Source organism: Dermacentor silvarum, chromosome 7 (genome assembly GCF_013339745.2).
Source record: "Dermacentor silvarum isolate Dsil-2018 chromosome 7, BIME_Dsil_1.4, whole genome shotgun sequence".
Taxonomy (NCBI): domain Eukaryota; kingdom Metazoa; phylum Arthropoda; class Arachnida; order Ixodida; family Ixodidae; genus Dermacentor; species Dermacentor silvarum.
The window spans coordinates 25,073,191-25,096,390 of NC_051160.1; the positions used below are offsets into that span (position 1 = coordinate 25,073,191).

Consider the following 23,200-nt stretch of genomic DNA (forward strand, 5'->3'; position numbering starts at 1 on the left):
TTTATCTGCAGATTTAGTACCGTTGATCGCAGAATATCGGGTTCAGCCGGTATCATTTAGCGATCACTGCCTCGTAACATTCCGTGTCGGAAAAAGAAAAGATAAAACGTGTAAATTTGTTTGGGAAAATTGGAAACTTAATGATAAGCTTTTAAAAGACGACGTTTTTATAAGGTATGTCACAAACGCAATCGCGAAATTTGACAAAGGATATTATAAAAAAGTTGGGGAACACTGGGAGCTCTTTAAGCAAGAAGTAAAAATGAAGGCCATTGAAAGGTCAGGTGCCATAAAGCACAAGCAAGAAAGTGTAGAAAAGGTGCTCCGAGCCAACCTAGGCACGTTCATTTCAGAAGAGTGCAGACAGCCCGGAACGTTTACAGAAGACATAAGTACCATAAAGCAGAAATTGGAACTCATAGATAGGGAGAAGTACGAAGGCGCAGTAGTCAGAGCTCGGTCCGAGCGCTTAATGGGTGGGGAGTTCCTACCAAGCGCGCACTAGGATTGGAAAAAAGTCGCGCCCACCTTAACGAAATAGCAAAAGTAGAGTGGAAAAACGCTGTTATTACAGATAAGGAAGGCATCCAAAGAGCGTTTTATGAATACTACAGTGCATTATATTCGTGCATTGAAGTCGACGTAGACGCATTTAAAAATAAGTTTTTTACTCTAATGCCGCGAGTAAGCGATGAGACGAAAGAAAATTTGGAAATGCCGATCTCACTGGAAGAGGTTAAGAAAGCTATTAATGATCTCAATCCTGGGAAATCCCCGGGCCCAGATGGGCTTACAGCATCATTGTATAAGGTTCTAAGGGAAAAAGTAGCTGTAGTATTAGTGTCACTCTTTAACGAGGCTTTCGATATGTCAGTACTTCCACCATCATTTCGTACGTCAAACACTGTTCTTATACCGAAGGTTAAAGACAAGAATATGCTCATGCAAGTTACTTCGTACAGACCGATATCACTTACAAACATAGACTACAAAATATTCATGAAAATTCTTGCCAAGAGGTTGCAAACTGTAATACAAGAATTAGTCAGTGAACACCAAACTTGTGGCATAAAAGGTCGATCAATAGTTACAAATATACATAAAGCCCGTTCCGTTCTGGAGTGTTGTGATGCTAATTCTGACAGCATTGCAATGCTACAGCTAGATCTTGAAAAAGCCTTTGATAGAGTACCTCACGATATACTGTTGGCTATATTACAACACGTGAACGTTGGATCCGTTTTAAGAGAGGGTGTCGCCATGGCGTATAGAGGCTGCACGACGCGTTTGATAGTAAATAAGGTGGTTGGAGCGCGCATCAAAGTGGAACGCTCGGTACGTCAGGGATGCCCTCTCTCGCCATTGCTTTTTTCCATGTACATTGAATCTTTTTGTTTGAGCATAATCAATAGCTCCACTATACGAGGATTCCGTCTCCAGGCAGCGGAAGTACGTCTGCTTGCATATGCAGACGACATAGCACTATTTTGTGCTGATCATAAAAGCATCATTAATGCCGTTACAGTTAAAGATTTCTGTGGGGTTAGTGGCAGCGCAATCAATTGGGGAAAGTGCTTGGGATTTTGGCATGGAAACTGGCCAACGACCCCAAACATGTTCTGCAACGTCAGGTGGGATACTACTCCAGCAACATATTTAGGAGTGCCGTTGGAAAATTACAAGGACAGTGAGCCTTTGTGGCGGCGGAAAGTTGTAGAAGTGCGCGAAAAGGCTGATAACCTTAAGTGTTTTACAGGTCAATTTTTGCGAGAGCAACGATGTGTAATTTGTTTTTAATAGGCAAGCTTTGGTACATAATGCAGGTAATTCATTGTTCACGCGTGAATGTGCAAAAGTTGCATAGAGTTCTTGCCGTTTTCATTTGGGGATCTACGTGGGAGCGCACACGGCGAACCAACCTGTTTGGACGTGTGCGCTACGGAGGATTGAGTCTGTCACACCTCTATATAAGGCAGCTAGTAAACCGATTCATGTTTTTTCGCGATGTACCAGACCCCTTTTTACGAACTGTTTGTCAAGTTAGACTAGGAAGAGCATTTCCAAACTTTGTAGTCACGTCGGATAGTATGCCGGGAGGCCTGCGTGGATACCTAAAAGAGGTCTACCTGTCATGTATTTTCTTGCAGGCTCGTTTTTCATTGGACTATCTTTGGACTGTGTCGCGGAAAAGACTATACAAGGATTTGTGTGACATTGTCTTACCAGTTCCTCTGTATAGATCACAATATTGTGCCGGACCATGGGCAAACGTTCTCAAACGAGTGAAAAGCTTGAGTGTACCAGGAGGAGTTAAAACATTTTTCTTCAAATTGCATACAAATACATTAGATGTGAAGACTTATTTGGAAGAAAAGGGATTTTTTGTACCTTGGGGTACTCACTGTTTCATTTGTCGGAAGCCAGAAACGATCGAGCACGTATTCCTAGACTGTAGGGAAGCATTTTTCTTCTGGGACATCTTACAACGTACTCTCAAGAAAGACCTACCTGTGGACTCGTTCGGTATACGATTTTTGCCAGTTGAACATGAGGATGGTATTCCATTTGACCTCATTATGCTCTTGGGCCTCCACAGCATTTGGCGATCTAGGATGGCAGTGCGGAACGCTGACATAGACGCGAAACCGATACGGCTATATTTCAAGGAAAGCATCAATAGAATTATTACTGTGTACCAGTTTCAAACCCCAGAGCCTGAATGGCTCCCAAGAGTTGAAGCATTGTTAAACATGCCCGAATATTAACGGGATAGCGCAAAGCCAGTTCCGGGTGTGTGTTTCCCTCGAATGTATGTTTTTGTGTAATTGTGCTGTTCAATGTGGCAATAAAGAAAAAAAAAAAAAGCTTCGTGGCGTAGTGGTTAGCGCCGCGCGTTCGGAAGCGAGGGGTCCCTGGTTCGATTCCGCGCTACGGACACAACTTTCCGAATTTTTTTTTTCATAAAAGTAGACGTGGCTACCTACTACGACGACGACGACTACTACTACTACATACTACAGAGGAGGGACAGACCCACACCCTAAGGAGCTTCGCCCCTAAAATTCTGCTTCCTACAGAATTTCACTTTCTCGCGCGAATGTAACAAATGTCATTAAAATCAGTTTATTGATTGTCTGTTAAATGCATTTCGGCATTTTATACCTATTTGAAAACTGAAATAGGAGTTGATACGCAGCTCAAGCTTCCTGTGAAGCCATAGAACCACAATATTAGAATATTTAATAAAGTTCTGCTAAGGAACTTCCCTGTTAAACGCGAAGAATTATTAAGTACGAAGAATTCGCCAAAAAGAGCTTCAAAATTTAGCATGTTTCCCATGGTGAGGCGTTGAAAGCGCGTCAACCACATGTATGCCTTTGATCGACAAGTGGTGTGGTGGTACGCCTTGGCGATAAGAGATTTGACCGTGCAGTAATGAAATGTGCGCTGTCCTCAGCTAAAAATGGTATCCTACACCGTCACTTTATTCCAATTTCCCAATAGCAGAAGATCATTGGAGCTTTTTTTTATTTTCTCTATGGCACGCTAGTAACAGTAGTGATGCCGACACTATGAGTATGGGTGAAGAAGCGCGCGCTACGCTCACAGTTACCACATGTTTAGTATACCCAAATGAAACAGACTTCTCTCGCTATATTATATATATATGGAAACACGGGGAATGAAAGAATGGTACATAGGTGATATTTTGTGCACGTAGTCACCATGTAGGTTAAATGGGGTTTCCCATGGGGTCAAGATTTGACGGATAGCATTAGCGGACCGCCAGTTGGCAAGGGTGTGCCAACTGCACAGCGTTTCTATTTGCAAGACCTCGACCATTCCCCCAATAACACTGACATTCGCTGTGAGTCTACCAACACATTAGGACAGTGACAAATAAAGAAATAATCTCGCGCTATTTTGTCACGACCGCTGCGCGCGCATTCTCCAAGGAAGGTGACTATTAGGAAATATTGTGTTCAAGTATAGCTGGCTTGATCGGTAATGGAATCTTGGCTGGTGTAGGCATTTCGACAAACCAGCCTTGGCGATGGTAAGCTGTGGCTGGGTACCTAATTGATTGAGCGTAGCTTGATTAAAGTGAGATTTTCTTACGGCTTTTAAACCGAAGCTCACGAAAACACGTCACCATGGCCCAAAATATGCCTATTTTTCAATTTCAGCTACTACCGAACCACCATGCCCTCAGAATACAACACGGAGACACAACGTGGGGGCCTGTGATGAGTGCAGTTGCAACTGGGTCGGCCAGGAATCATCAAGACCTTGCACTATGGAGCTTTTTCTGTCAGCGTGTATGTGTAACAATGGTTATTGCAGAACAAGAGACGGAAGCAGATGCGTTTTGCGAGCTGACTGCAACTGACTAACGCAGTAGTAATACAATTATGTGGTTACCCATATCACGGAATAAAAGCTTTTTGTTAAACAGTGCAAAAGTGTTCTTTATTTTCATCTTGCCATACTTCACGTGCTGACGTCAGGTAGCTTTTGACACGCACGTGTTCTCACGACGTCCTAAGTATACTTGCAACGAGCGCTGCTTCCCGTACTAACCTCGTAAACATTATGCAAAGCCTAGTGAACAAAAAAACTGTTTTCAGTGGCATGCTATAATATAAAGCGCCGTCAAATTAAACGCTTATCTTTACTAAATGTCTTCTGCTTTGACTTAACTAGGTTTGGTTGGAGCGCATGCGCTACAACCCTAAGCCATGCAACCTGGCTGAACTCATCGGATTCCAAGAAGAATTGACTCAGGCGTGTGACTTCAGAAATGCAGAATTTGCCGCTTTTCTTGTCGCATTGCTTTTTATTACTGACAACACGCACAAATTGTAAATTTTTATTCGACTCAAATACGGCACATTGCAGTGTCTGTATTGTCATTGTTTGTAGCCGGATTTCTTCAGCAACTGGTATTCAACATCTATATGTGCCTATACATCTATACGTTGAAGCTGCTCGATCATAAAAGCTGCAACGGGTGCCAGTTATACATAGTTTTTGAGAAAACCGCCGATTTGTAGGAAACAATGGCCAATCTGCGTTTGGCTTATGCTTCGCACATTATTGAACTATTTGCACAAGTATCCGCCAATAATGAAAGCCCGACACACGAGTACAATCCCGTGCCATTGCCTGATTTAAGGTGAAACTGGCCGGATTTCAGACGTGTTCAGTCATATTTCCCGGACGTCACTTCAGTGTTTGGATTCCATCAAGGATCCCCATATAAGCGGGAGCATTCAAGTTGAGTCGATTATGGTTGAATGTGGCTTCCTACAAAGACTGCTCATTCCGCATAAAAATGGCTAATACCACAGTCTGTGATTACTGCGGTGATAAAATTTTCGTGATATTTTCTTTGAGTGACAGGTGCATTGTGTGCAAAGACACTCTCTGCTCTGCTCAAGTAGTTTAACTATTTAACTATCTCCCTCTCCTGGAAGAGCTGCTCGCCCTGGTAACCCAGTGACTGTGTGGTTACGCTGCTGAACTCGAGGTCGTGGGTTCAATCCCGCCAATGTGGCTGCATTGCGATGGAGGCTAAATGCAAAAATGCTCGTGTACTAAGATTTAGGTGCTTGTTAACGAACTCTTGGAGTTCAAAATTAAACCGAACTCCCCCCCCCCCCCCCCCCCCCTTGCGGCGCACCTCATAATCTCATTTTGTGCTGGCACATCAAACCTTAGAACTTCATTATTAGAGGGTTTTAGAATCATCAAAGAAATAGCGTCGAAGCCACTGCGCATGTGCGAGACGCAAACTGCGTTTGGGTTTTGCGTCACTGATTTAATTTCACTGATTTAGCGGGCGCCCCAAAAGCTTTGCGTCAACATACATGGCGGCACCCATATAGAAGCGACGGCTCTAACGGAGCACCAAACTGGGATCAATTCGTGATAACGCGTGAAGTTAGTAAGCTAGGAGAAGTGGCTGCGGTTATCCCTTTCTCTCAGCTAACTTGTGTAATGAATATTGATTCATTAGACGCCGCTGATTCCGAATTCAAGTGTCGATTTAATGGCTCGTATGCCTAACAAGGATTAGCTTGGCTGGTGAAGGCACGTAAAGTTGGTTACTCAAAATTAAGCATAACGAACCGCTTGCTGCTAATAACCTCTAAATTTTACTTAAGCACAAAAACAAGAAAGTCAAAATTACTCTTCTCATCATAAAAAGGTATAGTTTATTTTAATATTTATAATAGTTTTTCTTTGACACCGTAGTGGCCCTGCAAGCTCAAGGTGTTATTCGCAAACGCAAACCCTTATTCAAAATCTCTTGACACCTGAATGCCTCAACGCTACACCCGTAAAGTTCTTTGGGGCCCCAAACTTTCGGAGCCCTTATTCTAACACTCTCTATTAACTCTTGCAAGATAGAAATCTGCTTCATTAATGTTACTCGTTCATACATCAGAAAGCCATGCAATTATTGCCGTGCTTCTCCCGATGCACCAGCCTATGTGACTGCCTATAGTTACTGTTCAATTTTTATTTATTGCGATTGTATTTATGTAGTACCACACAGTTCGCTGCACGCATCCCTGCATTCTTTTACACTGGGTGGTCAGTTGTTGGGCCCTGGTTCGCTTAATTGGTGCAAGATACGGATACCATGTGGAATTCATATACCATCTACGATACAACACATGCACGTCATACACTGAAAAGCGCTTCACAAATTCGCATTTTTAAAATGAGCGTTAAACAGAATAACCAAAACACTGCAAACTAACCACCTACAATGGCCTATAAGGCCCGTAATCAAGTATAATTCTGTTGTATGGTCACTGGACTGTTTGTATGACATCGACAAACTGGAGTTTATGCCGGTTCAACGAACATGACGCACCCTCACTACTGACGTTGATGCGTACAATGTTTATTACTGTCAGGCTATGCAACGTGTTACCTCGTGAAATGTTTATGTATATCATCCGTCATGTTGCAGTGACCGTCAAGAACAGAGCAGCAAAACTCGTGGAAACACAAACGCAGACAATCACATTACACAAGCTTCAGTGAAAACAGACAACGGATAGAACCATCGATAACATTCGGGAAACTTCCGACGCAGGCAGGCGCATCCTGCGCTGAGCAATTACGTTTAACAACTGTTAGACGGTGAGAAGCGGTAACCCGAGAGAGATAAGCAAATGCACGTGTCAATAAGAAATACCGCACAATTACGTCAAGCATGAGGTGCTTGAAGGATGACCCACTACGCAATAGAAACAAATCAACGTGACTATTTCAAACAAATAAAAATGCAGAAGCTGTATCGAGATTATCCGAATAAAGCATATATAAATGAGAATATGGTCAAGCGTCGCGAAACCAAAAAAAAAAAAAAAAAAAACAAACAGGTTAGCATTAGCGAAACGATTGCGGATAAAGGACTTCTTAAAGCTCTTTATTTCAACTTAGTAATTACAGCCTACTTAGGCTAGGGGAGTCTCAGAATGCTAAAGTCTATCGTGGTACCTAGTCCAATTTTCAGAGGTGTCATGTCCTACAGAATGGAGGTTCCGTACATCACAAAAAGAAAGGGTCAGCACTTCACCAAATTCCCATCATCCCTTTGGTACCTTCACAAATTCAAATTTCCTTTTAAACGTTTTAACAAATATTACATTTTGTATTGTTACTTTGAATTGTGCTTTGATAAAGCCGCACTCTCGCCCCCTAAAAAAGCCCCCCGATCCCTGTGGTCTCTTCCAGTTACGCGTAGTGGGTGAATGTAATTATTTGAGAAAAAGTAGGCAACCAAATTAAACAAACAAACGGAATGCTGGTCTTCACTGTGCGAGAATGCTGCTGCGGCGGTACATGAGTCAAGAGCCGACATAATTCATGAAGTCTGCTGTGTTTTATCAATTAAGGTTTGCATTAATGAAGCTATTTCTTTGGTGTAGGAAACCAAGTGCACAAACTTTGATAGGCGACGGTGACAAGAACTTAAATTGGTCCTGAGAAACTGTGGCCTGGGGGAGCCGAAGGCTCCCTTAGGCCAAGTCGGTGGCTCCGCCCACGATGGCACCGGTAGGCGCAATCCCGTTGCGATGTCGTGGGCCCTCTGGACTGCCTGGAGCTGGATGTGGTGGTGGTCGCCTCTGAGGAATTCCTCCCACTGTTCCTTTGTGGCAAGTATAGTTTTCTATGGGTGGGGCACAGCCATAGCATATGATCAAAAGAGCATGAATCGGCTCCGCATATGGGGCACGACTGCGGGATGTCTGGGTCTACCCTGCTAAGGGACCGGGGAGTGGGGTAGGTGCGGGTTTGCAGCATTTTGAGCGTGCTAGCTTGCGGTTTGCTAAGTTTTGGGTGAGGAGGAGAGAACCACCTCCTTTCCAAGCACCTTTCACGATTTCGTGAAAGGTGCGCAATGGGTCTTTCTGGATGCAAGCCTCGTTACGAGGATGGCCGTTGATGGCTGCGCGGGTCGTGAAATCGTGCGCCAGCCGGTGAACCCGTTCGTTGGGGTTGCAGTCGTGCGGTTGCACCGAGTCCCCCAGGTGGGCCGGGAACCATGAAATGTAGAAATATGCTTTCGTGCCGATTTGACCGAAATTGGTGAGCGTGTTGATCGCAATCCTATTCGCCCGTGTCGATACGCGCGCCGCCGAAAAGGACCTAACGGCTGTACGGGAGTCCGAGAAGACGAAGAGGGGAGAATGTGCGCTTTGTATGGCCAGGGCGATAGCCGCCTCTTCAGCCTCGTGAGCAGAATTGGCACGCACAGAGGCCGCATTAAGCAGATTGCATTTCGTGTCCACTACCGATAGGGCGAACGCGTCCCCGCTGTCGTATCTAGCGGCGTCTACGAATAGAGCGTGTAGTCCCTGTCGAGTGATCTGTTTGAGGATTGCCCGAGCTCTCGCGCGTCTCCTACCCTCGTTGTGTACTGGGTGAATGATGCGTGGAATCGGGTCTACCTTGATTAGGGAACTAACATGTTTAGGTAGACAGACTTTATCCTCCGGGCCGTGCCTGGGCCGAATGCCCGCCTCTTCTAGTATTCTGAGTCCTGAGAATTGACTTTTTATATGGAAATACTTTAAAGTATTTTGCTTTATACGGTTCAGTAGCAATGAGCAATATAACCATTATCACCAGAATACATTAACAAAACAGGTACACCCCTGAGCCAAATATACGGACCACGGAGTCGCCGAATAAACAGAATTTCTTCGTAATTAAAATGTATAAACTGGAATTAATGGTGACACTGAAAAGTTCGCAATGCCAAGTTTGGACTGCAGTGCTCAATTTCAAGTTGAGTTCACAGGCAGAGGAAAAAATCGGCTTTATCGCGCAACCCCTGGTCCGTATACTTTTGCTCACGGGTGTACATGCGGAACATGGAACTTAACTCACGTAGCAATGAGAATTTCACACCGTTCGCAGGCAAAATGTTAACCTTTCAATTTAAACGTATTTAAAAGTTACGCTAGACAAACAACAGCAGCTACTTACTGTGAGATTGAGCAGAGTCATCGCCTGGCGGGCACTGCCTGAATCACGAATGTTATAATGCGCCGCGCGTCGTCTAGCTGTTACGCCCTATACATGTTTACATGTGTGTGTACGGCATGCATATCTTTAAGTACCATTCCTGCCGTGTTTGTAGCACCGGCCACAAATGCTAGTCTGCATTTTTTTTAACGATGTGCAGAACCATTTAGCTTAGAGCTTTCGTCTTTCCGCTGTAGTAAGGTCAGTGGCTGCACGTGTCGAGCGCGCCATGTGTGACCAACGCAGCCCTCTCCGTTCGCCAGAATCATAGCAATTTTAACGCGACAGCGTTAAGAGCCCGTTTTCGCAGAAAATCCGGTGTCGGTTTCGGCGTCAGCGTCCGCGGCCAAGAAAATCATCCCGAGCCACCCCGACTACGCAGGCTCTCCGCGTGGCGCAGAGGCGCCGGTGAACTAATTGAATTTATCAAAGTGAAATGCATCAGAAAAATTGCAAAGAAACCACAACCTACAGGTATGATAGCTTCGGATTGTAATTTGAATATACGAAAAAAACATAATTCTGGTACGCGGAAGCTCAAACACCAACCTTTTCCAGCAGCTTTACCATTCATACAGCGGCGCGCCCCGGTCGGTGTTCCTTGAAAAAACACCATCTAGATGGCACTCGCCTCCCCAGCAACGGCGCGCCGAGTCGAAGGTGCAGAAAAAAAGAAAGCTGTAGTTGCCGGGAAGCCTGACAAACAGTCACAGCTCTTTGAATGGTATCACGTTACACTCTTAACGGCGAAGCTTAAGCGTCCTCCAAGTTTTTATTGTCACTTTGTGTTTTCAGTAAACCACAGAAATCAGTTTGTCTTGTTTTAAAGAAATGAAAGGGTAACAGTGATACGTGAATTGCCCGCTTTAGCAGATTTCACATTCGTGTATTGATAAATCCGCGTTCTCTGTGTTACCACATAACATGAACAAGTCGGGGTTTTCTATTTCTGTGAATGTTAGTCAAGAAGGCCCTTTCACTTTCCTTCACTTTGTTTTCCTTAAAGACCCCTTTTGGAGTGTTACATAAGGGCGGATTTTATATGATGCAGGCAGTCACAATAGTTGCAAATGTTGACGGACAGGTTATTGCGGTGATATGGTGGGTAAGGGCGTTCCAGTCAGCTGCTGCACGAAAAAAAAATGAATTGGTAAGAACAGTGGTAGGGGGGGCACGCGGACGTGAAACTTGAGGGGGAGGACCAATGACAGGCGATCTGCGTGGTGAGAGTACGCGTGCGCATATTTATTGTTCCTGTCTAAGTGGTGAATAAAAGATCTTGTGAAACAACGCAAGACTGGCGATGCGACAGCGAGTAGAAAGATTCGTCAAACCGGACTGATATTTTAGAGATGATATGCTAACGTTGTAGGAGCATGAGGAATGAATGAATCTGGTGGCCCTGTTTTGTACAGCTTCGAGAGCACTTCTTAAATATGCTTCATGAGGGTCCCAGATGGCTCATGCGTATTCCAGTATAGTTCTGATAAATGAAGTGTATGCTTGTAAATTTACATGTTGCGGGGCATCCCGCAGGTGAAGCTTTAAGAAGCCTAGTGTTTTATGAACCGATGACATTATGTTAGTTACCTGCAAACACCAGCATAAATCACGAGAAATAGTGATCCCTAAGTGCTTATATGATTGGACAAGGTCAACTGCGGGGTTAGAAATTGTGTACTGAAAGACAAGAGGTGTGAGACGTGAGTAAAAAAGACCTATACTTACATTTGTTAGGGTTTAGTGTCATGAGCCACCGTAAACACCAATTTTTCACGTGGTTTAGGTATGCCGGTAGGAATTCTTGGTCAGAATTAAGGGCTTGTTACTGAACGGTTAATAACGCAATCATCTGCGAACAACCGGATATGACAGGATACCTGCTGGGATAGGTAGTTAATGTATAGATGAGGAATAACAAGGGACCAAGGACGGAACCCTGCGGGACGCCGGAGGTGACTGGAAGGGGTCGGAAGACTGGTTATTAATGAATACTGACTGAGAGCGATGCGTGAGGAATTCAGCATTCCACGCGATGATGATTGGATGCAGGTTCAATTGAGAAAGTTTAAGAAACAAGCGCTGATGAAGTACTTTGTCGAATGCCTTAACGAAATCTAGGAAAATGGCGTCAGTTTGTAAGTCAATGTCTAGATTAGTGTGGATAACGTTAGGAAAAATGTCCAGTTGAGTTTCGCAGGAAAAGTGCTCGAGGAAACCATGCTGTGATAGATGGAAGAAGGTCTTGAAATATAAAAAAAGATACATGATTTGGGAGTAAATGACATGTTCCATGAGTCTGCAAGGAACACTTGTTAATGAGATGGGGCGATAATTAAGAGGTGAATCGGCAGTACCTGTTTTGTGGACTGGTTTGGTAACAAACATACACCACCTTCATTTCAGAGGAATGGGACGAGGTGATTGTGCATAGCCATGCTATTGTACCATGCATGCAGGAAAACAGGGGAGCCTGGGTGCTAATATATGTCAATAGAGTCAACAAGTAGCTGTGATTTGTAAGGCCAATTTACTCCACAAAGAATGCTGCAATAAGGTTTGTGCAACGGCAACAAAACGAAAGCGAGTGAAAGATTACTTGTGATATATGGATTTGTACGGTACATGTGAATGCGTACCCGACTACTTATGGAGTGACCGGATGATGATAGAATTTAAATGGAGATATACCGTAGCGTACCTTTCCAAAATTTCTAATAGATATTTTGAAAGCATTTTCCAGATCAACAAGAGCAACTCAGGAAAACTCAAGAAATGAAACCATGCGGACTGAAGTACAAGCCCCAGGCCCCATCAGGCGAGATGGAAGATAGGAACGCACAAGTAACACGAAGACAAGCATTAAATAATCAAATAAACAGCGGAGAATTCCTTCACCGTTCCTTTGGTTGTGGCTGGCCAGCTCTCCCCCACCACCCCTCCCCCTTTTTTTCCTTTTTCTATTACAGCGAAACTGCTTGTGGCAAGGATTCCGTGTATTTCTCGTGTGCGTAAGCAAAGCCTCAGGTCCCGCACGAAAGCGCTCTTGCCACTGCTCGCGCGTTCGTCATCGTCTTCTTCCACAGCTGGCTCGTCGGCGTGAACGCGATCGTCGTCGTCGTCGTCTTCCACAGTTAAATCATCAGCGTCCCTCGAATATGCATTTTGAGTAGCTTAGTTATTTATAGCCACCATCCTTAAGATCAATAGCCGCGTAGGTAGATAATAAAGCTTTCTCAAAGATTTGCCGCTTTGCGGCCCGCGTCGGCCATTTCTACGTTCGCACCGCCCTCTCTTTTTCGGCGTTCCAATCGTTTTCGTATCTAGTTTCCTTTCCTTCCGCTCTCCCGTGGTGGTGGTCTCATACAAACAAACGAGAAAGACAAGTTGCCATTCTCAATTTTGAATTTCCCTCTCTTCTGTCGTCGTAATGGGGAGGCCGCGTGTAGTCCGGACTCCCGAGGAAGAACGCGCCTACGAAGAGCGACGGCCAGAACAGATGTGAGAGTGCAATCGGTGCCGGCGGGCAGCAAACACCAGATGTCCACGGATCAAGCGAAATAATGGCCACACACCAGCACAATAAATGTGCGTGCGTACCTTCCGTGACGATGACCTCTGATCAAGACAATGTGTTCGTACCTTTGTTCAAAACTCTGTGTCATCTCTGTGTAGCGTGCTAAACAGCTTCGCTGGTCATCGACCTTCACAGAGTGGAATGACTGATATTTTCCAAGTATTATTTTATATTTTCCTTTTTTAAATTCCTTATCCCGTTATACTTAGTGGCATGGGAGGCGCATTTTGTTTAGCTAGTTTTCAACTTCCTTTCTCCAATTTAACGTATATCATGTGATGCGAAAGCGCACAAATCCAGTGTCGCCAGCGCCCACTGGTAGTGCGAAAACTGCCGGCGCTCACGGGTTCCAAATATAGCGTTTCAGTTGCCAAGAAGCTTACATATTGGGTTTATATTGTTTCGGTTAGCCGTTATTTTATGTGGAATGTCACGCTATAATTCTTAGCTTGTTCATGTTTGCGCATGCGCTGAGTATTACAGGTGTCAATGACGCAAATAAAGGAAAGCGAGAGGAAATTCGTCGCTTTGCATATGTGGTCGGAAAACAGCTGCTAGCAACCACTTTGAATTTGAAAGAAGATCTTTACGTGCTGCAGATAATCTTGATTCCGGATTCACAGTAGACTCCCGTTAAAACGATTTAAAAGGTATACCCCCACATTCTGTTTGCTTTATCAGACGCTCTTATGTTAACAGAAATATTTATGTTATTATGAATGATCTAAGAAACTAAAAATGTCGTATTACAAGACATTGGAACAGATTTCCCTAGGAATATCAGCGCACCTAAGCTTTAGGATTGCCCATTTTTGGGTAAAATCTAAGTTTCAATACAATCTTCGTATTTTCACTATATTTCGTAAAAATCCACGCTGCTGAGGTCTATTTTCCTCACTGTGAGTTTTCTAGCAGTAATGTCATGTGGACAATACTGCTAGAACAATCATTGTATGTGATACCAACTCACTTCGAAGCCGTAAGTGTTTTTTTTTTCTGTAACGCAGTATTTCCGATTTGAAATAGTCCAAGAAACCATCAGTCTTATCATGAGCATCGCTACTATAGGTTCCCACTAGAAAATTCACCAGTGGCCATGAAATTTGAGCGCAGTTCCATACGTGCTTTGATTTCGCGATATACTGGCTGGCGCGGACAATCTCTCTCGTGTGGCTCGTTCCAAACGGAGCGACGCCTGGCGCGACTGCCTCGGTAAGCGGGTGATCGCGCGAGGCAGCGCGTGGATGAGGCGAGGGCGCGATTCACAGCAATCGCCGCAGACAGACCTCCGCTCATGCAGCACTTGGTTTGACGCGCTCGCCGCATGCCTTATCGATGACGTCATCGGTGAACAGACGGCGCGCGCAACTCTGGCGCAATCTCGTAGCCATCGTCGCCCCAGAACACGTTTCGGGTGGCACTCCCCTTTCCTCCTCACCCTTTCGCCACACTCTCCTCCTCCGCTTTGCTCCTCATTCTACCGTTGCAACCTCCTCCTGCGCTTTTCTCCTGGAGCTGTCTTCCCTGTCGCCGGTTCTTAGCTCCCGCTCAGCGTTCGCTCTTTCATCTTTCGCTGTACTCGTTTGCTCAGTGATGGCGAGGTAGAACGAGGGACGCTGACGCTCAATGCCTTAACGGGTGCTTAACAGCTGCGCTCTAAAATATTATTTGTTTAATAGCAAGGCATAAAACAACACATCTGGAAGCAAGAAGTTCTTACAGTTCTAGCCTCCCTTTCTTTACAGTCGTAAACTTCATACACGTGTGAAAATTCGTGCTTTGTTATTTGCCTGTGCACACCTGCTTTCTCTTGGCTGAAAAAAACCTGCAGCGCAGCGACTACTAGAACGTTCAGTGACGTGGTTGAAGTCAAGACAGCGAACACAATAGCCTAGAAATGCAGGTGCGCACCGAAACGCAGCGTCCACTTATTCTCCATGGGTGAGCATGAAGAACTGAATGAACAAAAGCCGCCGTTTAACGAACATCGCTCACGTAAGGGAGTGCTTCTATCGGTCAGTGTCTGTGCACCGGCCCCACGTGGTCCCCATTGTGGTATAGGTGTCTATTTATGGACGTAACTTACGTAAGAAACATTTTGTGAATATGGGCCATGATTCTTGCTATGTCAGGAACAATCGAGGCGAAGTTGAACCTATCCGCCTGGGTCTTACGCCTAGGAGCAATTTTTTTTAAAGTTTTAGGAGGAGGCATAGCCGAAACTTGCCCAAAAAGACCGCTCTATACATACAGCTCGCACTCATACTCTATTAAATCTCTTGCGTAAGGGAGTGCTTTTAATGGCCAGTGTATGTGCACCAGCCCCACATGGTCCCAATTGTGATGTGGATGAGAACAGGGTAAGTGAGAAAATGAAAACAGGGTAGTAGTAGGAAAAGCGGTGGAGGAATTTCATCCCATCGGGACTAGGAGACATCGACGCCACTGAAGAGATGCTATCTTGTGATGTTGAGCGCAAAGTGTTTTTAGAACATTTTTCAATGCCGATAGTGAGTGGAGGGAGAACTGTGTGGTCCCCTAAGACGTGATGCAATCTACTCATTATGAAGGGCCATGTAGGGAGCATTGGTGGAAGGAAGAGGCGCCACTATTGTGTGAAACCATCATCACCGCATTCAAGCTTTAGTCAACGCCGCACGCGTGTTTTTCCTGGACAAAATAAATACCGAAGAGGCGTAGCATTACATTCCAATATACGTAGCAGAATTTCCCGCCTTTCACACTTTCTTAAACCCAACTACAAACAAGCAAAAAGAAACTACCGTGGCAAGTAAAGTGGCGGTAAAATAGGACGACCAATGGAAATATTCCATGTGAGTTGGTCAAGAAAAAATGCGATAAAGCATGGCAGAATGTAACCTTTCAACAAGGACGTTTCTAAGCTCCAATTTTTTATTAGCCAGGCCAATACTTCAAGCTTCTCGAGACCTCCTCGTCATCGAATACGGGAAGCCTATGCAGAACTTTTATTATTATGGCGACCGATTCTGCCAACCTAAAGTCCGTTGAAATTACGTCACTTTCTCTTCGGCGGACGCAAACGTGGTGCGAACTGCGCTTGTGCTTTTTTTAGAAAGCAACCGATAAAAAAGGCAGCGCCAGGTCATAGGCTTCATAGTACAGCAGACGACGTGTGTTAAATTGTTTGCAGTTCCAAAATAGTTTTCCCAGTGCATTGTATTTGCTTAAAGCGATGTCCATTTGTTCGAGTGCTGACTACCGCTCGGATGATCGGTGCGTGAGCTTCTTCAAGTGCGTTGCTATCGCAATAACGCCGTATGTGTTTGAGAGAAAGAAGGACTCCGTATTCTGCAGAAATTTGTCCTGCTGCCAGCCATTGCCTTTTCCTACCAGCTGCGGACGTGGTCCCTGGAGGTTACGAGGTATATAAGAAGGCGTGAGTCCTGGAACGCACATAGGGAGTGGACAATGCTGGGGACGATTCCTGGCAAGGAGCAACAAAGCATGAGACCACTTCTTATTGCCCTGGTCGTGCTCGCGCTTCTGGAGGCGGTGCTTGGTCAATTGGGTGAGCATGCTTTTGAAAATTCGCATTCCTCCGACACGTTCATTGCAGTGAACTCTTCGCGGCGCATAAGATTAGTTTTCGTACAGTTGCAGTGCCTGAAATACACTGCAAAGCAATCTATATGAGCGCGTGCTTACTGCTGTGAGACACAAACGGCATTGTTCGGCAGTGTGCTGTATTTTCATGGCTACGCCCCCTGACACAGACTAAATCTAGGAATGTGTACCGACTGAACATATTGTAACAACGATAGGACTTCAACACTTGTACGGCCGTCCTACGGCAAAAAAAAAAAAAAAAAAAAAAACGGAGATATTGTGATAAGTCGCGAGTTTGAATGGGGATCATGGTCCACTTACGAAGCGCATGGTCGCAGAGGTCCAGCTGATACAGTGGCTTGTCTACAGACACTGCCGAAAGTCATGTTTGTTGCGTATGTTGTAGTCTGTCGTCTGTTGCAGTTGTCATTTCTAAAAGTGGCCCTTTTGCATCCCTGCTTTCACTTATTGTTGCAGCAGCAGACGTTTGCTTTTGTAATATTTATGAGTTGTTTCTTATTCCCGCGTATGTGAACTGTATACCCCTAAAAAAATGAAGCACATCGTGCAATACAGGTGGCTTCCTTGGGCTGCGGTGAGAATGGAGCAAAGAAATTTTGAGAATACAGCTGAAGTGATTCTTATGTTTTGAAGAGGTATTGAACTAAACTATAACGATACCAGTAAATATGGAAAATATACCACTATACTCGACAACAGTTCCTGAGCAGCCACAACGCGTAGAGGTGAGCAATAAAGCTCTAGCAATGAACAACGTTCAATTCAAGCTTATACAGTGAAGGCGAAATACGAAACACTTGGGGGTATGCGTTTCATAAGGTGATGATCTGACACGTCAGCATGCTGCCGGTCGGACCTGCTTAACACAATGCACTGTAATGAGGCAACCTGCTCGTCATGTCGCGAAACAATGGACCAACCGCGGTAACTTCTGCAAACACGTCACCAAAAGACGCGGTGAGCCGTGGACAACGTAACGTGCAAAATTTCCAATTGTCCACGAAACCTTTGGGCTTCTCTAAAGTATAATGCATGCCATATGATCCCGAGCAATATATTTTATGTTAAATAAATAAAATTTTGAGGGGTATATCAGGAGGTTAAGAAAAAAGCAAGAAATATTTAAACCTAATATAGGTATGGATGTCCAGCACCATCTCGTTAATGCTGTTTGTAGCGCATGGCATGCTTGCATTAGAGAAGTATTTTAGAGCTGTCAAGATTTTACAGCGAAACAGTCCATAAGTGAAGCAGGGCAGCAGCACAATTTGCATTTTTCAGCCGGAGCCACACAAGCATCTTTTCACTCCCATCATCCCGAAAGCAGGTCGCCCGTATTCGCCAAGAGAGACATATTTATTATGAGGGAAAAACTGAGACGTCGGCCTGAATCAATGTTTTGACCGGCTACTCGGCGTTGTGGGAAGGAGAATGGCTGTACAAAGAAAGAATAGAGAAGACGTTGATTATGAGGATGAAGATGGTGGTGAAAACTTTCACGGTCCAAGACTCCTTAAAGTCTCTTGTCCAGTCTGCTCTCATACAAAAGTGTGTACGCACCAACCAGCATAACGAAGATACGAAGTATTCATAATTGAACTTAGCTAATTTGATAACTAAGCGTACTTCAAAAATACTCTTGAGTATCAGTACGATTACGATGAATATGTAGTTCAGCTCAATCGCCTATTGTGTATCACTTTTAAAAATCTTGTTTCAAGTCCCGCGAACGACCTAGTAAATAAAAGGCATGTACTCAGTAGCGAAAACGTAATGAACAGTCCGCTAGAGCCAGATGTGAACACACTTCTAAAACAAGGGCGCCGACCTGTCGAATTTGCCTATTTGTCGAATTCGTATCTCGCCAAAGATGACATAATGGTCAAGTAGAACTAATGATATCACCATTGCAAAGATAATTCGGTCGGATGTACCGGAAGTATACCGCTTAAAAGGCGTGAACTTGGAATAAGCCATTGCGATAATATGAAAGTAATCGATATCAAATTAAGTAACTTTCGTCAAATGGCGCGCAGTCATACATACCAGCCGTATAACTTACATCACGTAATTTGAAGCACGTCTTTAAAAAAGTAGCGCGCGCCAGGCGATAGAGACTATTAGCATCTTTTTTTCTTATTCCTCCCGCATTACTAAATTTTACAGTGCAGTTCTTAGTCACCCGTTCCTGGGTCGAGCGTTGGGTCGAGCGTTGGGTTTCCGTCGCCAGCACGGTGACGGAAACCCTCTCGGAAACCCTCTCCCCTGACGAAAACGGATGCCGCCGTGACGGTGACGTGACGGAGCGTTTGACGGCTGTGTGAATGAGGCCTAAGTCTAGCTAAGCATGGCTGGGACTACTTAAGCTTAATCAGTCATCGACAGAAAACCGATAGCCAATCAATAGCTAATCGATTATCGATTAATAATGAATAAATTCTGGAAAAGCATAACCCGCAAGGCCAGGACCGACTAGGTGCCGGTCAGCGGAGCGTGTTTTCCATAAACGAAGCTGCATTTCCGTCGTAAAAGAAGCCGAAATTGTACTTCAATGCATTTTGAACGTCGGCGTATATCTTATCATTTCTTATCGTGCCGACATGACAGCATGAATACCGGAGCCTATGGTTTCGTTTTACAAAGCAAGAAGCGGCTTTCGTTCGTTGAAAATTTGATTGAAAGCACCGCAAACCAGAGGCGCGAAGCGCACAGTGACTTACCTTTTTTTTCATATTACGCTGACTTTTTCAAAGCCCAGGAAAGAACGACGTAAAAGGTAGCCTAACGCAAAAAACTTCATCGGGTGTTATTGAGCATGCTCTACAGATTTTTCAATCACAGATAGTGCCCTAGGACGCATATACAAAGATGGTCATAATTCAACTTAGCTAATTAGCTAACTAAGCGTACTTCCAAGACTGTCTGATTCACTTAGTAAGACTACGATGAATATGCCGTTTTTCTCAATTGCCTAATATGTATCACATTTTTAAAGCTTGGTTCAAGTTCTGCGAACGACATAGTCCATACAAGGCATGTACTGGGTCGTGAAAACGCAATGAAAAATCACTGAGAGCCAGATGTGAATAGGGGCGCTAAACCGTAAAGCTATTCCAAACTGTTGTTATTCCAATCAAATGACATCAAATTTACGTAACCACTGACGCAAGCATCGGGCGGTGACCCGCAGTCAACCCAATCCAACACTCTCCTCATTTATAGGAGGTCACCTTTGTTCGCTTTCAAAACCAATAACAATGCCTACACTCAGCGGCTTTTCTTATCTAATTGGCTGACAAGAGGCGAGAAGAACGCTCTAGCGGAGAGGGTTTCAATGGGGCTGAGCAAGCATAGTGAAAATACATGAGCGCATGAATAGGGTGGTGCCGGCTTCTCCGATTGGTCCGCTTCGCCTAACTCAGCTTGCGGTGGCTGGTCGAAAATCGCGGCGGCGTGCAACGGAAGGATAAGAATGCAGCTAAAACGGATCCTGAGCAAGAAAGAGTTGGCAGAGCGATGTCGTATACGCGCCAAAAGAGCTCGATAACGTTTACTGCCACGCCAAAACGTTTATCATGGGCAAATAAATACATGCTCACCAGGCAGGTGCGAGTATACCGAGGGCCTGAGTGATCGGCGGGCAGCAGCCACCTTCTATTATTTTTGGAACGGGGCAGTCTCTGGCCGTGCAGAAAATTTTTAGTTTTGATCAGCATATTATTGCCTTTTTGTGTCGCGTACACATCACTTTGACGCGGGGAGTTTTCGCAGTTTTGTGAGATCGCGTGACAGACAGGCGAAGTGGGCACAGCCCGAAAATATTGTACCAATAGCAGAGGGATAATGGTGAAAAGGCGTCGAATCAGGAATAATTATTTTTCTTTTGTGCGATTTAATCATGCATAATCAGTGTTTACACGTTATATCAAATGGGGAGCTATCACAGTTTTCGTGACATCGCGTGACGGAAAGGCGAAGTTGGGAGTGGCCCCAAAATGTTTTGACCAATCGTGGCGGGCTGATGGCAAAATTGGAATAGAAAAGTTTGGAATAGCTTTACGTTATAGCGCCCCAGACTGGTAAAACAAGGGCGCCGACCTGTTTAATTTGCCGATCCTCTGTTGCCACCACATGGCTCCAACTGCCACAATTCCTTCATACATTAGTGACAGATGGCGCTGAAGTACGAGTAGACTGCTGCTGTCTTGAATGGCAAGCAGACAACGCAAAAAGTGACATTTAATTTTTTGGGGGGGAATGTCAGACTGCCGAAGTCTTGACAATATTGACAATATTCGTGATATAATAATCAGACGACAATATGTGCCATAGAAAAACATTCCACAGCGTTACCAAGCCGGTAAATGCACCGAAATTCTCCGCGGGGCAATTCCCGCCTGTCTACTATTTAGTATTTACCCACCACTAAAGTCATCAACAATATTCTGCCGTGATAAACAGTGCCGGGCACTCTCGCAATACACAAATTTAGGTACGGCAACAATTTCGACCAACCCTCGCCGAGAATATTCATACAGAGCCCCTGCAAAAGTTGACATCTGCAGTACATAGCTCACCAAATGAAGATTACGATAGTTTTCTGCCATAGATATATGTATCAGTATCAATATATGTATCAGTACGATACATATATTTTTGTATTTGAAGGTGAGTGCATCGGTGCGACATCGAAACGTACTAGTGCCCGAGAATTAGTCGAAATGACTTGTGGAAGTGTTGTGAGAGTTGCTTTCACGAAAGACAGTAAGCTGGATTTGAGACGCCCTTCGGCATTCATGAACGCTACCGGAAGCCTCCTGGCTGGTAGAATTAAGGAATATGACTTCAAGCGATGAACAATGTACTGAATTAATTGTAATGGCTTCTCAAGAGCACTCGACTTTCCGTGCCTGCAACGCGTACACGCATTACATAATACTTCATATACGAACTGGGGAAGATAGTGAACCGCGCCTATTAGAAGTCACGAATGTCTTCAATCTGGAGGAAGTAGTATGGAATGTGACTACCATCACGTGTTTTATTTGTCTTCCGATTACTATATGTCTAGCAGGACCGTTAGGAGCGTTTATCAAGCATTATATGGTGAACAATTACTTCTTATTTTCAGGCAAATCAAATCCTACATGCTTATGGCGAAAAAGATAAGCATTACATAATGACGAACTTGTAGATATTACATAATCAAACCGTATTCGGGTATTCCCGATTTGAAAGAAGTCACTTAATTTCCCCGCTTCTTTTGGACCAGACGCAATGACCTGCTGCTGAGAACATGTTCTAGATCCCCAGATGCCTCAGATACTGCTCCAGCAGAGAAATACAAAAGTAATTAAAAAGTTACATTCATCGCCACAGAATCACAGTACTTTTTGTTCGAGCAGGGAAGCTTTGGACCACTGTAGTACATAACAGGTTTTCTTTTGACAAGCTGATGCAACTGGATGTAACCTCGCGTCGGGCAGAAAAAAGTGGTAAGGCTCTGTACAGAGAGCTATCTTCAATCAACGCGCTGTGGAAGCCATATGCCGCCTGAGCAAGGACTCACGCATACGTCGTGGGCCTTTGTAAAACCACAGCAAGGGACACGCATCGTTCTACTATGTCGGGGTCACTGTAGCTGCCTGAAAGGTCATCATTTTCACTGCTGCCCAGCCTACATATTCATTTTAAGTACCTGCTAACCTAAATGTCCGTAGATACGTAGCAGACAGAAGTGTGAAATACAACGGCACTCTTACTTTTGTAATTAAGAACTTCTGCGACCCTTTGGCAAATATTTGCCGAGCAATACAATCATAAATATAAGGTACTGCATTTTGTGAGTGCTGCATATGTCGCCAATAAACGTGCATTTTTTTAATGCTGCAGTCAATGTTGCCCAAGAGACTAACAATGAAACATGGCCGAGTGGAGTGAAGAATTCAGGTGAGTGTCCTTCGATAATTCGGGAGTTGTCCCTATGAAGAACAATAAAAGGCTTTAAATGAAGAAAATTCTGATAACCTAAATGTTGTTTTCGTTGAGGTGAATTTTCGTTGAATGAACTAAATAGTGTAATTTCTATATAGCCTGCAAATGTTAATTTTCTATAATGAAGAAAATGAGAGGAACTCAAATTATAGCGAAACATCTTTTACCTGTTAGGAATTCAGAGACATTTAGAATCTTATACTGGGTTGTTTAATTGATATTTGTTGCATTTCCGCCTTGAGCATGTTCTACGAGGTAAGCCATGTATGCCAAAGGCGGGTGTGGCAGTCAGCTTTGCAAGCGCAGAATAAGGCCCTGCTTTGGTCGCGGTTGCTTTGGGGCCACAGCTTTACCTGCGCTTTCAGAAGCTATACGACTTGGACTTTATAACTTGTTTATGTTAATGCCATCAGGCAAGTGTACATCTAATATCTTGAAGGATGCCGACAAATGGAGTAGCACAGTGTG

General features: G+C 44.4%; 1 protein-coding gene across 1 annotated transcript in view; it reads left to right on the top strand.

Moving 5' to 3' along the window:
• Positions 1-16,579: 16,579 nt before the first annotated feature.
• LOC125939721 (uncharacterized PE-PGRS family protein PE_PGRS46-like) overlaps positions 16,580-23,200 on the top strand; it is a 129,569-nt gene continuing 122,948 nt past the window's right edge. The window contains exon 1 of the mRNA XM_049670966.1: positions 16,580-16,679. Coding sequence (XP_049526923.1) covers positions 16,580-16,679 — 100 coding nt within the window. The remainder of the gene's footprint in view (positions 16,680-23,200) is intronic.